Consider the following 15411-nt stretch of genomic DNA (forward strand, 5'->3'; position numbering starts at 1 on the left):
CCAGGAGAGGAGTTTCACAGTGGTGTTGTAGCAGTGTCAGCCTTATCTAAATGCTGTAGTTGTTGTCAGATGAGGCCTCGGCTCCCCTCCTCCTCTCCCTCGCTGGGTTGAGAGGGTTAACCAGTATAATGGTCTGGAGAATGGAGTCTCATTACAAGATATCAGCCCTATGTTTATCAATTAGAGTGACAGAGAAAGGTCTGGTTGTGTGTTGCCGAGCCTCCTTTCAACACGGCGACTGACAAAACCAGGGTCTCAGGGTTCTGTCAGAGAACAGGAGGAAGAAACAAAACCAGCAGAGATGTTATTAAAGCGCCTGATTTGCAATCTCTTGACACTAGTGGCACATCAGGGCTACACACTCTCCGAGGCTGGGCTATCGTTCTGCTAGAATCTTCAATTTCTCACATAACGTCGACAAGCACTCCCAGAGGGTTTCATTTACAAACGGGCAGAGAAACTGTCCAGAGGAAGGCGAGACATCAGGCTTGTCCTTGTCTTGTATCAAAGAATGCAAATACACTACAAATAAATTCCTCCTGGAACACAATGGAGGTCTTCAGAGACAAGAGGTTGAAATGAGAAAGGAGGATGGGGGTCGCTAAACAAAAGTACATGCCGAACCAGTCCACCAATTGGTTTCACAGAGATTCTCTTGCACTTGATCTCTTGGCCTCGAGTTTTCAAATTGCAACATAAAATGTCACCAGGGGAATTCAGACAATGGCTAGGGAAGAAACGATTGAAAGGAAGAGGAGGGGGAGAAAAATGAGGGCTTAAAAGTACAATGGCGAACAAAAGTCACCAAATGACAATGCCTGACAGCCACTTCAATTCTGAAATGATGCCCCTGTCATGCCGTGCTCCCAAGTATTGATTTTTTGTTCTTCTCTCGGAGCACAGGAGGGGGAAGAAATAATCTAATCCAGTTGAAACAGATCCGTGCTGCTGGCACCGTACCATTGCTAGCGGCCATCAAGGTTAACGCAGGCGCAACACTTATCAAAGTATCTCTCTCCCCCTCCTTCACCCTGCCCCTCCCCTGTATGTGGCTGATCTTTAATGGTCACCATGCTCGGCTGGCAGCCTCTTCATCTCTTGTACCCAGAAACCTCTCGTCTCTAGCAAATCGCGCCCTCCTCTCGCCACATCAGTCTACGTTGCTGCCATTTTTCTACAATGACTCCTGCTCAGCTTCAAGGTCATGCCACGTGAAAAATCATACTGTCGTCTGGAGGTGAAAAATAGTCAAATGAAGAAAGGACGTGCCCCGATGATGACAAATACACGTCCTCTGGATTGGATGTTTCCTGAAAGCACGAATACAGGATAGTGGATTTGACCTCAGGCTGAATTTTAAAAACACATTTCTTTGAACAATATGAAATTTAAGCAGCGAACTGACTTTTTGCTTGCTCTGCTCAGCTAGAAATCCTTGTTTTTCAGAATGTTGAGCTCACCTTAACATAATAAAAAAACATGAGGACATTCTTCCACTGAATACTGAATATAAGACTATGAAATAAAGTCATATTTCGGGTTAGCTGGTCAAACAAAATGATGGGAGCTACGGAAAAGGTACCTTGGGACTTCATTACGCAGACAAGTCATAGAGACTGAGACAACTGTTCCCCAACCATCTTCTGTAACCCACTTCTCTCTCAAGTGAGACAGCACATGTTGTACAGTTAAGAACAAATATCCTCTACCAAGAAGGTAAGGATGGCATTGTTCTCAGATGCCTATTAGCTTTACATTTTGACAGTAAAATCAGCATTATGTGAGAGAGCTAATACTATCCCGTCTTGATTAGTTTTTCTCTTACTGTATATGACATTTCAAGCCATATCTTAATGGTTTCCCCACAATGCGATCACAATCGTAGACATTTTCCTCTCGTTCTTTTGACAGCAGTTTTGCCGGACACACAGCCCAGTTGACATGCTACATTACACTTGCGACAACTACATGACAGCGAGCTACAGTTGGTGGCAGCTATCAGTCAGAGAGCTGTGAATGATGTGGTGTAAATAGCCTTTGGGAGTTGTGGTTCTCTGGCTATTCCTGTGTGTGTCTGAGTAACCGTAGATCAGCAGATGGCCTCTGTTTTCACAATGAAAGTAATTCTCTAAAACAGGCTTGTATGGAATAAGAGAACTGCTCTGCCTGTAGGCTATATTTAAATTGGGATGTAACTTAAGCTCAGGCTTACTTAAAGGAGTACCTTACACACAAAATTACCATCCGATTAAGACAGCACAAGAGATTCTCAATTCCACCTCTGAGGACCTCGCCAGAGATGCATGGTTGGCGGCTGCTTGGAAGCAGGAGTGGGAGCTAGCCGGGCCCTCCCGCATCCATCGCTACATCTGAGACCCAGGAGATGGCACCATAGGAGGAGACGACCTACCACGCCGGGAATGGACCACTAAACCGCCTACGAACTGGGGTCGGTCGCTTCAAAACATCAATGAAGAAGTGGGGCCTGGCAGACAGTTCTGCATGCGAGTGCGGTGACCCTGAACAGACTGCCGAACATATAATAACCACCTGCCCTTTATATAGACCACCCTCGGAAGCCAGCCTCTTCGACTTAGGACCAGAGATACGGGCATGGCTACACGACACCGAGTTGGACCTCTGACGTTACACGAAAGAAGAAGAACCATCCGATTGAAATTTCTAACCCAGTGTTACCTTGAATTCTTAAATAAAACGTGTTTTTCTGGCAAGATTCCACAGTGAATTGAAAAAGGAGAAACGTATTGATGAATGGAAGTATATGGATGCCTCATTCAACAGCCAACTGTAAAACGTTTTTATGCTGCCGATTCGCTTCCATTCATCCAGACTTTTCTCTATTTGTTGTATTCTTTGTTCACCAAGGTCTTACGCATGCAATAAACAGTTATATTGTATTCCAAAATTCACGGGAAGAGTAACTGTTTTACAAATAACATTTTGTGTGGATGTAGTATCCCTTAAAGCTATCATAGTGCATCCTCTCCCAGACTCTCTGTGATGCACACGCTTCCAGAGAGCGGTGCTATGATAATGCAACATAATGAGCATCAGCTCAATGTTAATGTCATTAACGTGGGAGCAGCACCAGATCGTTTTACAAGCTCAGCAGAGGGAAGACAATGACGCCAAGCACTAATTAGCTGCTATCGTCTGGCTTTCACAGGATCTCTCAGACAGTCAATTCAATTACTCCATATAACAGCAGAAGATGAATCAAGGGGGTGTATAAAAAAAAGGAAAAAGATTGAGGGGAAGGAAAGGGTAAGAAAGAATAGAAACGACTTGGGTCTTGCTCACTCTTCCCTATCTGGACCTTCTTATCTGCCCTTGTGCCCCTGAGCCCACCACATTTCATCCCTAATGAACAGCCCCATAAAAAGAGGGAGTTCGATTTCTCTCCCCTCCTTTCTATCTCTCGGGCTCCCCTCTCCTTCCTGCTCCTCTGAAAGATATCAGAGTCTATCATTTGCTGTGCTGGGCAGCAGCATCCGATCTGCAGATCTCCTTCACATTAAGGATCCTTTTAGATAGAGAACCCTAAAAGGTAATTGGATTTCCCCCCAGTTATCTTCATCTGTTTCACCCTAAGCCCACTGTAATAACTTACTCTCAGGGCCAGAGATAACTCAATTCTGTCCCACAGAGAGCCAGTGAGAGTGTGAGTGGGAAACAGAGAGAGAAGGCATATGTTATGCTGGGTATCTAAATCCTACATCACTGCCTTCTAAAGGATATCATCTGTGACAAGGAGCAAACATACATTTGTTTTTATGTATTGAATTATACTCTTTTCTGGTGCCTTGGTGTTGCTGTTAAACTAAAGCAGGACTTTTTAAAGGCATAATAGTACAGTGAGGGAGGATGCAGAATATGTGCTGGCAATTGTAACTGCATGACTGTGCAAACCTCCTCACTTCCAGTGTAACACAATGAGGCCCCTTTTAAGGTTGATTTCTCACAAAACAATAACCAACCTTTGGTGTCACAGAAACACAATACAGAGAAACAACGTTTAAAAAAAAAAAAAAAAAGCTAGGACATAGCTGAAAATTATTTCAAAACCCTCCAACCCCCACCCTCAGGGGGGATGTTTCATTGGCCTGTTATTTTTATTGTGGCAGTGCAAAATGAAACCGTTGGCTCTAGCAGCTAGGGCAGGGCTTGTATGGAGGCAAAAATCAATACAGCAATATCAGAGCAAGACTTATCAGGGCTTCACTTCTTTCAGAGGTCACAGAGGAGCAGCTGCATTTAAGTGGGGAATTCAATTGTGAAACATAGTTTGGGACGAGCTGGGCCAGGTATCTGATTAAGGACGGCTGGAAGATTGGAAAGGTAGAGTAGGTTTCCAATGACAACACGAAAAAAACAACTAAACAAAAGTTATAGCTTTCCATTAGTTGTATGTTAGCAGTCGATTGACTGACAGTTGTAACTAACAGAGCTGATCATTTGGAAATGTAACAACCTATGACCCTATTACACGTCACACAGTGTATGTAAGCCCCCAGTCTTTTATACACATTACAGCTATGACTGAAAACTGGTCAATGATGAGAGCCCAGAGTAGAATGTATAACTACACTTTTATACCAAATATGGATCAAAGAATAATCATTTCATGTGTTCAAGCATGCTGGGATTTGGTCAAATAACTGTATGCTTGCTAAAGTCTTATGTGAAACAAGGACTTGTATTTTAAGTCGGGTAATGAACTTATTCTTATGCCCAACCCTTGTTAGACATATATTTCAAATATTAGGGCTAACACGTTTTAGTTTTTAGTAACCTTTGTACATAAGATTCAGCTAAAAATAAATATGGCAACACACACTGGCAGAGCTTATTATAACAAAACAAGCAAAACAATCAATCCAGTTTGGAACAGGCAGGTTGTTGTGTGCAATGCCAAGCTACGACATGCCAGGTAAGGAATCAGTTACTTAAGCCTGGAACTTTTAGAAACGGAGGAGTGTGTGGCCTGCTGCCACAGCGAGGGGCCGGGCAGAGCAGAGATCATTCGGGGCTTTCGGTGCAGAGTGGCTGCCAGTCAGGCAACATACTCTGAGCCATTTTTACTTGTGCTGCTCTTGTGTCAAATGAAGACAGATGCCTAACTTTGCATACATTTTACAAGAGGTCAAATACTGCACACCTTTTCATTAAGTAGATATGCAGTATATAAAGAATCTGCTACATTAACCTAGTAGAATCCACCAGTCCATGTTGATCAATATAAAGCCATGTCAGATGGTACAGTTTGCGACGCTGACACTTGGAAAAGAGTGATGGGAGTGATGAAACAGGGGTGCATGCGAACAGGATGTTGATAACAAAGCATCCTGTCCCAAAAGGGAGCAAAACATAGCAATCACAGACAAAACGTTGATGTTTAAGAGTTGTACCCCCACCCCCCTGATTGACTTTTAGCACTCTTGAGGGAATTTACTCTACCTGAATGTCAGAGAGACCCTTCATTGAACCTTAAAAAAGCATCACATTTTACTGCGTAGTGGGGGCTGAGGGTTGGGGCGGTGGGTTTACACACAGTCAGCCCTTCAGGCCAGCACCTCTCAGGTCTGTCTGCAGATTTTTAGTGCTGGCAGGTTCCTGAGAAATGAGCGAGGGAGGGATGGAAGAGAGGGGAGGATGCCATATTCCTGTCACTGGCAAAATACACCCCCAGCGGGAGTATAAAGGACAGGATCTCAGCAGGACAGGAAATGATTTTGGTGAGATCTAGAAAGCAGAGCGGGGGGGAAGTTGGACTGGGAAAGGGGCAACTGAGGGTGCCCATGGGTCAGGATGGAGTTAGCCCGTCAGCTACATGTGAATGGTAACATTTGTGCTGTGAGAACTTTATGCAAGAGGAGGGGGAGAAGCTATGATTCAGGGGTAAGCCTGCCGTTAAACGGAGAGGCATAGAGATAAATTAACACTACACAATGTTTGGTTAGCGATATTTGTGCCAAGCTCAATCTCCAGCCTCAAAGTGCTTCAGTCAGTGTGTGTGCGTAAGTCTGGGAGTTTTTTGTGTGTGTTCACGATTAGCGGAGAGGTTATGTTTGAAAAGCAAACATTTACCCTCTAGGTTTGCTGTGACAGATCCTAAAACTTGATGGACACGTTTTGAGTAGGCATTGGATCAGTTCCACTTTGCTCTCACTGAATATTTTCATTAAATATATTCACTGACAAAACATAGGAATATCAAATTTATAAATACTTCTATCAAAGGAGTCTTAGTTCAATGGGCCTATAGCTACAAATACAGTTTTTTGTCAGAGTTTAGCAAGTTGAGGAAGCACAGGAGGAAATATGATGGAAGCTTACGACAAATTGTGCTTGGTTAACATTTTGTTGACAGGAAGAAAAGTCTGTGATCGAATCCTTCACTAGTTTGACCGGGTAATCTTCCCTGTTTCTTCATACAGTAGGCAACAATTAATGTATAAATCTGTCATCTATTTATAAATGTGTCTTTATAACCATCTGAACGTTGTAAAACATGTTAAGGACACTCTTCTATTGAGAAATGCTGATCAGATTTGTCAACTGACTTCAGTAAATAATCTTTCATGCAAGCTTGCTAAATGGTCTGCAAAATACACTTTGATTGCATATCTCCAAAAAAGACATTAAAAACAGTTTAATAAATGCAACACGTTCTGCTAAGTTTACTATTCGTTGTAGTTGTTTAAAAAGGTTACAGATTTCCAATTTAAGTTGCAGAATATTATTTATTTGTGTCGTTATTAACATAAACAGCAGATTACAATCCAGCATCTTCAAAAAATTATATTTTTGAATCGACCCTTATATTTATCCAAAGAGGATTTACTTTGCTTTTCTAATATTAGGTCAATCGTCATTTTGTTCTCATGCTTGGGTGCCTGTGCATGAGTTGCCAGAGCTGTGGAGCATCTTACCTCAAACTCTGCATGTTTGTGAATGTCTTCAGCCCTCTGTCGGCTGAGGATGAATTCAGCTTCATTAGCCACACGAACCAGGTGGTCCTTCATGGTGTGACTCAGCAGCCTGTGGAGAGGGCAGATGGACATCAGCACACTGGAATACTGCATAATAGATATCTTTTATTAGGTATATGAATGTCAATGTTGCAGCAGTCATAGAAGGGGAAATGCCATACAGATGCTTGGCAACATCATAAAATATTGAGGTCAAAACATCTGTTTAAAACTGTGGTATCTGGTAAGAAGGAACAGCCATGTAATAGCCATAAAATGCTGGAAGAGAGCCGTGGAAAATAAGCAGAAAATCAGATTTTAGGGGCAAAACCAAAGCAGAAAGATCCTTTAGCTGGGGTGCAGGTGCTAATTGACTTGTTAATGATATGCATCTGACACGAGGGAGGATCTCTGCCCATGTTGCTAAATGTGTACCTCCCTCTTCTTATCAGTGGTAATGAAACATGCATGCCGTGTGTGTGTGTGTGCGTGTGTGCGTGTGTGTGTGCGTGCGTGTGCGTGTGCGTGTGGCGAAGAAACCTCTCTATAGCCCTTAAGGTCAGGACTGTGCAAAGTGGAACAATAACAGACTAGGGGCCAGAGAGCAGGGATGGGGGGGCTGGGACTGACTGTGTGGAGGGAGAAGGGGGGGTTAGGGGCCAGGGGAGGACTGTAACCTAAGCCTGCTGTTTCAGCGCAGGGCAGCAGGGGAGCGGAGGTGCCGGGGCCTCTGCAGCCTCCATGGCCCTGTCGAGGCCCCGCTATCAATAACCGAGCCACTGCTTTATGGCTCTGCGCTTAACACTGTATATGGACAAAACAGACATCTCTGAAGACATTACGGAAACAAACTAGTAAAATATTTACCAATAATAAAATCTGCTGGCTTCCCCAAGTTTAATCCAATACTGATAGACACGTTTACCGCCACTTAGTACACCTTTTTAATACCCGTTTGATGTCATACTGGTCTTAATATGGAGGAAAAAAAACATAAGGGGAAGTAAATAGCCTATCATTATTTATCAATATATTTTTTACGTCACTTAGTCTGTGTTTTTTACAACACGATCAACTTCCTAGGTAGTTTAGCCAGCAGTGACAGCTTTAGGTTTAATGAAACATACCTGAACTATGAAATATTAGAACATGTAACAGCCTCCTGTACACAAAATCCAGTGTCAAACTACTTGTAAGACCACAGACTGTATAAATAACACAAAACCTAAATCATGATGGACTTGCGTATAGAATAAAATCTGGATTTGATTAAGTAAGTAAAATGATGACCAGTTTAGAAGGAAATTTGATTTTCAACTAATCATGTTGAAATCATATTTAAATGACTGTTTGATTCCCACTAAGAGTCAGACCAGACACACATTTGCATACACATGAATGCACTTCAGTGACTCACCCTGACTTGAGTTATGGCAGAATAAGCCGCTTAATTGAATTACAAATCCTTCCCTCTCATAGGACTACAGTGCATTGCTAGACTTATTAGCATTACTTTGGATTAGCCTCTGCCAATTCTTGAAAGCTGAGGATCAATAATGTAAAATGTGGCTCTCTGAATCTGAAATTGAGGAGTTATAAGACTAAGAGTTACTGATGTGGGAAGTCTTATTAGGAAGGAACAGAGAGGCTTATATGTCGGGATAATTGAAAACCAAGAATGTATTGACGAAAAACAAAAGACAGTGGCAGGCAGATGAGATTATTACAGGCAGATAAGGCGCAACTAGAAAGGCAATAACTGACAGAGGGACAGGAGGAAATCAGGAGCCATTTCCCAAGTGTCACAGAGGAACCAGCGATCAGAGCCCCCGTCACCTTTTACCTAACCTCTCTCCTTTTCCCTAATCCCTCGAGGATGAGCATGCATTGTATGGAGCCTTGAACTCAAGGATCTTCCATCCTCACCAGCCCCCACCCCGATCATTGATTGTTGTCCAGAATCTTGAACAGCCACCCTATCAGTGAGGCCTTGGGGATCTTTGGGGGCTGAGGGGCTGTGGTGTGATCCAGGAATGGTGAAATTGGAAAGTGGCTGATGGGTAGAGGTTGGATAGATAATGAAGAAGGAAGAAGTGGTTCTGCTGAGAGGACAGCGTTCAGCATATCGGAGTTACCCACCTGCCTTCGTTGACCAACTCGATGAAGGCGAGACCTGCATTCTTCTGGATGGAGTTCTGCCATTCCTGCAATGGGAAAAACACAATGTGAAGAACGGCACTGAAACAACTTTACAGAGTTACAGATGGTACATTTTACACATGGTGTGGTTAATCACATGACACATAGAATTATAAATTGTCAAATAAATTCCAGCCATATTTAAATTAAAAAGGTAATGCTGATGAATTATTTCTAAAAAATGTCAAATAATTTCATCAGTTAAAATTCCTTACTAACAATTATATTTACCAACCAACAATCCAAAACCAACACATATTCAATATAAAATGATATCAAACTGAGAAAAGCAGCACATTTTAACATTTGAAAGCTTAAACTGCATTTTTTATTGTAAAAATGTATCTTTTTTTCCTTTTACTTATTTGTTCTGTTCTTGTAAAATCCCGTTGAAACCTATTCTTAGGTATTATAAGCTATCGTGGTGACTCAGTGGTTTACGCTCTCCTTAAGCTTTCCTGCTACTACATGTCAAATGAAACATCCTTTAAAAAGGCGTACTGACTGCTTCGGTCAGCACAGGCTACATAATCAGCTGGTGAAGTATTTGAAAGGGGTGAAAGAGCTGTGTTGAGAGTGCATTTATCAAAAGTAAATACACAAATCTCCTCCTCTTTGACTAACGTTATGGTTCGAGGTGTCAGTCTAAACAATCCAACCACAGTCGAGTGCGACTTTAAATCCTCGATTTCGAAGGGACAACGAGGCAAGGAAAACTTAGCGGTCATCGTCTCTCATGTTCTGTTCAATATTTCAACACCTTCAACACAACCGTCAAAAGAATAATAAAGCAACAAGGTCATGGGGCCTGTCTGAACCTCACAGCGCTTTTCCCCCCTTCTTCCTCTCAGGGGAGATGGAGAAATATGCCCAAAAAACCTCAGATTAGAGACGTGAAATACCAAACTGCTCTCAAATCATTAATCACAGACATACGTGTCACCATACCTTCCACGTTATTTGTCTTTATTAAAAAAAGTGTCATTTGTTCATAAGTGTGTAATAGAAAATTCAGTGGTGGTGAAAATAATCCTGATGTATTTTTTTATTCCACCCTGCAGAAATTCACAATTCAACAAAGCACATTTGAATTGTGATAACAGTTTCATTGAGTTGCGAAACAACTATAAAGTGAAGGATACACAAGGCGTATGTGTATCCAAGCATTCACTTTTTAAACTCTGCTGTCATCATCTCTTGCGCTGATAGAGGAAGCTGTGTGTTTATGTAGCGACTGGCCTTTCAGTAAACTGAGAGCCCGCAGGGACAAGGAGATCAGCGCTACAAGGAGGAAGGAAAGATCAATTTTCAAGAAGTTTTTAATACATAACCAAAGATATGTGTACTTATGTGGTGCTTTTCCATACCATAGAGTTGTTCCCTTTCAGCACAACAAACGTACAACCATCAGAACCAATCATGGATCAAGCCAAGAGAAACTAAACCTTTCGAAATGCCTACTCTGTACCCAACTGCACGTCATACGGGCAACAACCTAACACTTAACCTCAACTCAAAACTGCTTTTTGTCCTGAAGGTCCATATTGGCATTGACCGTGTTTACAATACATCCAAATAAAGAGGGCACAGAGGGAATACAAGTCTGGGCTTGGGAGTGGAAACAGTGTTTTTTAGTTGAGAACTGGCAGAGGGTTTTGCGGCAGAGTTTTGCTTTAGAGGAAGTGTGTGAGAGCAGCCTTGGAGCCTTCTTGTTGAAGCATAGACTGTAGTTGAAGGACATTAAGCATGCATGTTAGCCTGTGGCTGTGGTGATATTGTAGACCGGGCCAGAATGTGCTTTCTGGATTTCAAATAAACACCACAGGAAGTGAGGATGTAAATAGAGCTGTCCTTTCTGGAGCACCAGGAAATAAGTGACATTACATCTTGGTTTATTTCTTTACAATACTTGTGAATTTAGTGCAGGAGTCTTAGAATTCAATGCGAAACAAAAAGCTTCAGCAGAAATAAAATGTTTATCGCAGAACTGCAGCTCGGAAAAGCTTCGGTTCTAAATTAGGTTTGACAAGCGATTTAGAGGCCATTGGCATTTCGTGGACACAGACAAAGGTGATAGCAAGACTAATGGTTTCATTACGGGCTAAAAAATGGCTCCTCTAGTTGAATTAAAAAAGTAATGACCCTGATCTGAGGGACGTCTCGAGACAAAAAGGAAACAGAGACAGGTCAGTGATAGAATATTGGATTTTGGCTGACCAGGTCAGCGGTGTCACAGCTTTTATGGTCGCAATAGGGGCCATGACCACAGAGCTGCTGATGAGAGGATACAAGCAGCCATTTGTGACCTCTCACCTTTAACCTGACCTCCTAACAGATGATAGGACTGAGAAAAAGGGCTGTCCCTTGATCGGATATGTTTTCAATGTTTAATATAGGTAGTAGGGGCTGTGTTTTGTTACCTTTTTTCTTTTTTGTGTGCGAGGATGTGTATGACTGCAAGTATTCATGGAAATGTCTCAACCTGAAGTCAATAAGACAGCTCTGTTTGTCTGTGTTCCACGGTGATGGCGTTGAGTCTAAACACACATGCCATGCACTTCCGTCATTACAGCTGATTATCCATAATCAACATCTAAATATACCACTACCCCTGGTGAGAAAACACAGACCTCCTGAGCAAAATGGCCTTTCAAAAATCAGGCTCGCCACAACACAGGGAAAATATTTTCCAACACTGAAGAAATAAATGGCTCTGCTCGACCGAAATAATAAATAAATCGGTTGTGCTTTTAGGTGGAATCACTCATAATCACAGAGATTTGTTGATTCGAAAGGCTATGGGAATACAACTTTAGATGGGACGACAAACGCATAAAGCATCAAATGTTGCATTGCAGCAGAAGCTGAATCCGGCTGAGAGCTTCTGATTTTCTCCTTTTCTTATATTAAAAAACCTGAAAGTTAATAGAAGATTGATAACAAGGTGACGAGACAAGACTGCAAAAAGCCAAAGCAGATGGAAACAAACTGCATCTTTTAAAATATTTTATTAATTATGAAAGTTATTAATTGCTATAAAGTAAAGCTTCCTGTGGCCATTAAGATATCAATGACATGCGCTGGCTTGAAATAAACCTTTGTGTGTTGACGAACATTAAAAATAAATAGACGTGGAAACTGTGGTCCAAATGTTTCTAAACAGCAACCACCCACAACAGAAAAATGCCCATGTGTGCGGATGAGAAAGACAAAACAAAGAAAATGTGCAAAGATGTTCTTCATCATTGTCCTTTTGAATAATTAGTCCAGAAGTTGAGTTTTTGTTGTTTATTCATGTTGCCGTGCCTGAAAACATATATGTGTGTGTGTGTGTATAACTTAACACCGGTGTGTCAACTCTAGCTCTCCACACTCCACATGTGCATGCTCTGATGGTATCGCCTTAAAGAAAAACAGACACTCGTATTGGTGTTTGCGTGTTCAAATCACAACTGAGAGAAAATGTACTGGTGTCCAAATATTTATACTGCAGGGTCTCCAAGAGCATCAGGGACTCACACTTTCATGGCTACAGTAACACACGGAGTAAAAAAACAAGACCTAAACATCCCCATACACCAAACAGACAAACCCAAAACACATTCTAACACTTGAGTTAGCATGGAAAGTATGTTTAAGTGGAATACATGAAAGTAAACAGCATGTTACAAATTATAAAAAAAGAGCCCTTATGACAAAATAATTTGCAATCTAATCTTGCAACAAATCTGGTATTTGGTTACTTCAGTTAGGAATGTTAGTAAGTTCTAATGATGTAGGAGAATAAAAATACTTAAACAATGTGCAGCTGTTTCACTTCTAAGTGGAGCAGATGTTCAGTTTTTACTGTGACATAATATTATCTTTTTATTCAACAACCGCATTTTTATCACTGTTTCTTTAAGAGGACTGTAGGTCTAGACTTTTCAGTAAGGAATAGTATTTTGCATACATTTGCAGCAAAAATAAAGACATACACAAAAATCCAGCCCAGTACAGCAGAGTAAAAAAAACTGATTTAAAATGTGTTTTTCAGTTTTCTTATTCTATTTAATTCATTTGTGGGAGAAGGACTGACCTTTGTGTGTGTTCTCCTCCTAGCTTTTATTTGATCTCAACAACGCCAAGTGAAAATACCAATGATACAAAATAAATAGTTTTTTAAAGTATGACTAGGTGAAACTCTGAATTCTACGTCGAGCCTCTGATATATGAGCACTGTAGAAAAGACAGTAAATCCAGATCAAACAGATCAAAAATGCAGAGAGGTGAATTTCCACTGCACAGCAAAGGATCCTGCTCAGGATTGTATCAGCAGGATGACTTACAGAGGATAGCAGGGGGAGAAACATAAGAATATATTCCAAGTGCTTATAACTTGAGACCCGCCAGGTAAGAAAACACTACATTAACAGTGGCTGTCAGGAGGAGAGGGCTCTGTCAGGGAAATTCATTTATATGAAACACGATTATAGGTTGTGTATAAATAACCGAGCGTTGGTGCCACTTGAGGCCCTCGGGTCCCGAGCCTCTTGAAGCCAGCTCACAGTAAAACCTGCTGGGAGCCAAATTAAAAGCCACTCCATTTTTTAAGGAGTCTCCCGTCTGATTCTCCCCTCTCAGCTAGACTTCCCTTCCTGTCAGGAAGTCCCCCTTGACCCCCACCTCCTCCAACACAACACACCCCGTCGCCCCCTCTCCGGCTGCATAGTTGGCAACGATAGGGAGCCTGCACAACTAAGTGTCAGTTGGTGTTACTGTGTTTTCTCTATGTCTCACAGGATAGTACCTTTTCAAAGAATATCCTGCATGATATACTCCGGACTGGAGTGATGGCAGGGACACGGAGCCGCGTGGCATGGCTGTAAAGGGGCACTGGAGCGGAGCACAGGGTGAGGGCGAACAGGGAGAAACACTTTGATTTGCACTGATCTTGAACCTTGTGTGCCTGTTTAACTGCACAGTTGGGTATGAGTCTGACTGTGAGGAAAATGATGGGGAAAGTATTTTTGTGCGCTGGTTTCATCACATTCCTCGCCACTTCTCTCACCTTTCTCGGCTCCCCCAGTGGTTCATACAACACAGTCTGCTCTTCATCCATCAAAGCCTCACTTACAGGGGAGAGGACCAAATATGTTCACTGACAGATATAAATGACTATTTCGCAATTCAAACATCAGACTTCACTTTTCCCCAGCATAAATTCCAAAATAAGCAACTTAAAAAGCAACCTGTGAATACTAAATAAAAACAAACATGAGTAACTGTAGCTTGGGTTCAAGCTGCTGTTTTTGTTCCTATTTTCAGGCCACTACGCTTCCAAACGGTTCCCTCGTTTCTCAGATGATGTTATTGATTGTGTGGAGCATGATGGCCGTGCACTCCCGACCTGCTCCTTGACTGCAGGGGTCTAAACTTCTATGCCTCCACCACTCTTACTTCTAACCTGGAGGTCAGAGGGTCAAGGGTCAGGAGGAACCAAGTGTTTGGGGAAGTCAATGTCCTTCTCCCCGCTGACTGGGAGAGAGAGATGCCCATCTGCTAAACAGGTTAACTTTAGTGAGACTGGGAACATATCATAATGTGTGGTCATTGGATTAGCGGGTTAGCATTGATGTTATTGAATTACTATTAAAGGATTATCTGCATCAGTAGTCGCAACAAAATGCTATTTGCTTAGAACAGAGATATGTTTGCTAGCTACTGAAGTTCAATAAACCACTTAGTCCAACATAATAACTCTTAACACACAAATGTACAATGTGTAATTCCTGACTTAGTTGAAGGGTTCGTTGAACCCATGAACTGACTGGCTTTATTTCGTTGGGTTTCAAGAAATCAATTTCTTTGTTTTCTACTGCCAGCTGGGCAGAGGTATCACATTAAAACAAGGCTAAGAATCTACAGCCATGCCAGTAGCTTAGTGAGGCTATACTTAAGCGCAGTTGATTTTCTTTTTTAGCTAAATGCTATCATTTGCATGACAACATATGTACTAATATGTACATAATGTGTTACAAATTCAGTAGCAGCTTCACTCTTCCATAATTGGGTTCCTGTAACTATAATACTTTCTTAAAGCATGCTCTTTTGGTAACAAAACGTTTACAGTAAGGTCTGTGAATAAGCCACCAAGTTTTTCGTTAAATGTCAAAATTCCACCGATCAACATTGTATTGGGGTGGAGGCAGGAATTTCCGATACTGCTCAATCTATAAAT

At 41.8% G+C, this 15411-nt stretch overlaps 1 protein-coding gene across 5 annotated transcripts in view; it reads right to left on the reverse strand.

Moving 5' to 3' along the window:
• Nucleotides 1-15411, reverse strand: part of lrba (LPS responsive beige-like anchor protein) — a 189284-nt gene that overhangs the window by 97094 nt on the left and 76779 nt on the right. For all 5 annotated transcript variants that reach the window (XM_034231378.1, XM_034231381.1, XM_034231380.1 and 2 more), the window contains exons 34-35: nt 9132-9196; nt 6954-7062 (exon numbers count right to left, since the gene is read on the reverse strand). In XM_034231378.1, the coding sequence (XP_034087269.1) occupies nt 6954-7062; nt 9132-9196 (174 nt within the window). The remainder of the gene's footprint in view (nt 1-6953; nt 7063-9131; nt 9197-15411) is intronic.

Source organism: Gymnodraco acuticeps, unplaced genomic scaffold, assembly GCF_902827175.1.
Source record: "Gymnodraco acuticeps unplaced genomic scaffold, fGymAcu1.1, whole genome shotgun sequence".
Lineage (NCBI taxonomy): Eukaryota > Metazoa > Chordata > Actinopteri > Perciformes > Bathydraconidae > Gymnodraco > Gymnodraco acuticeps.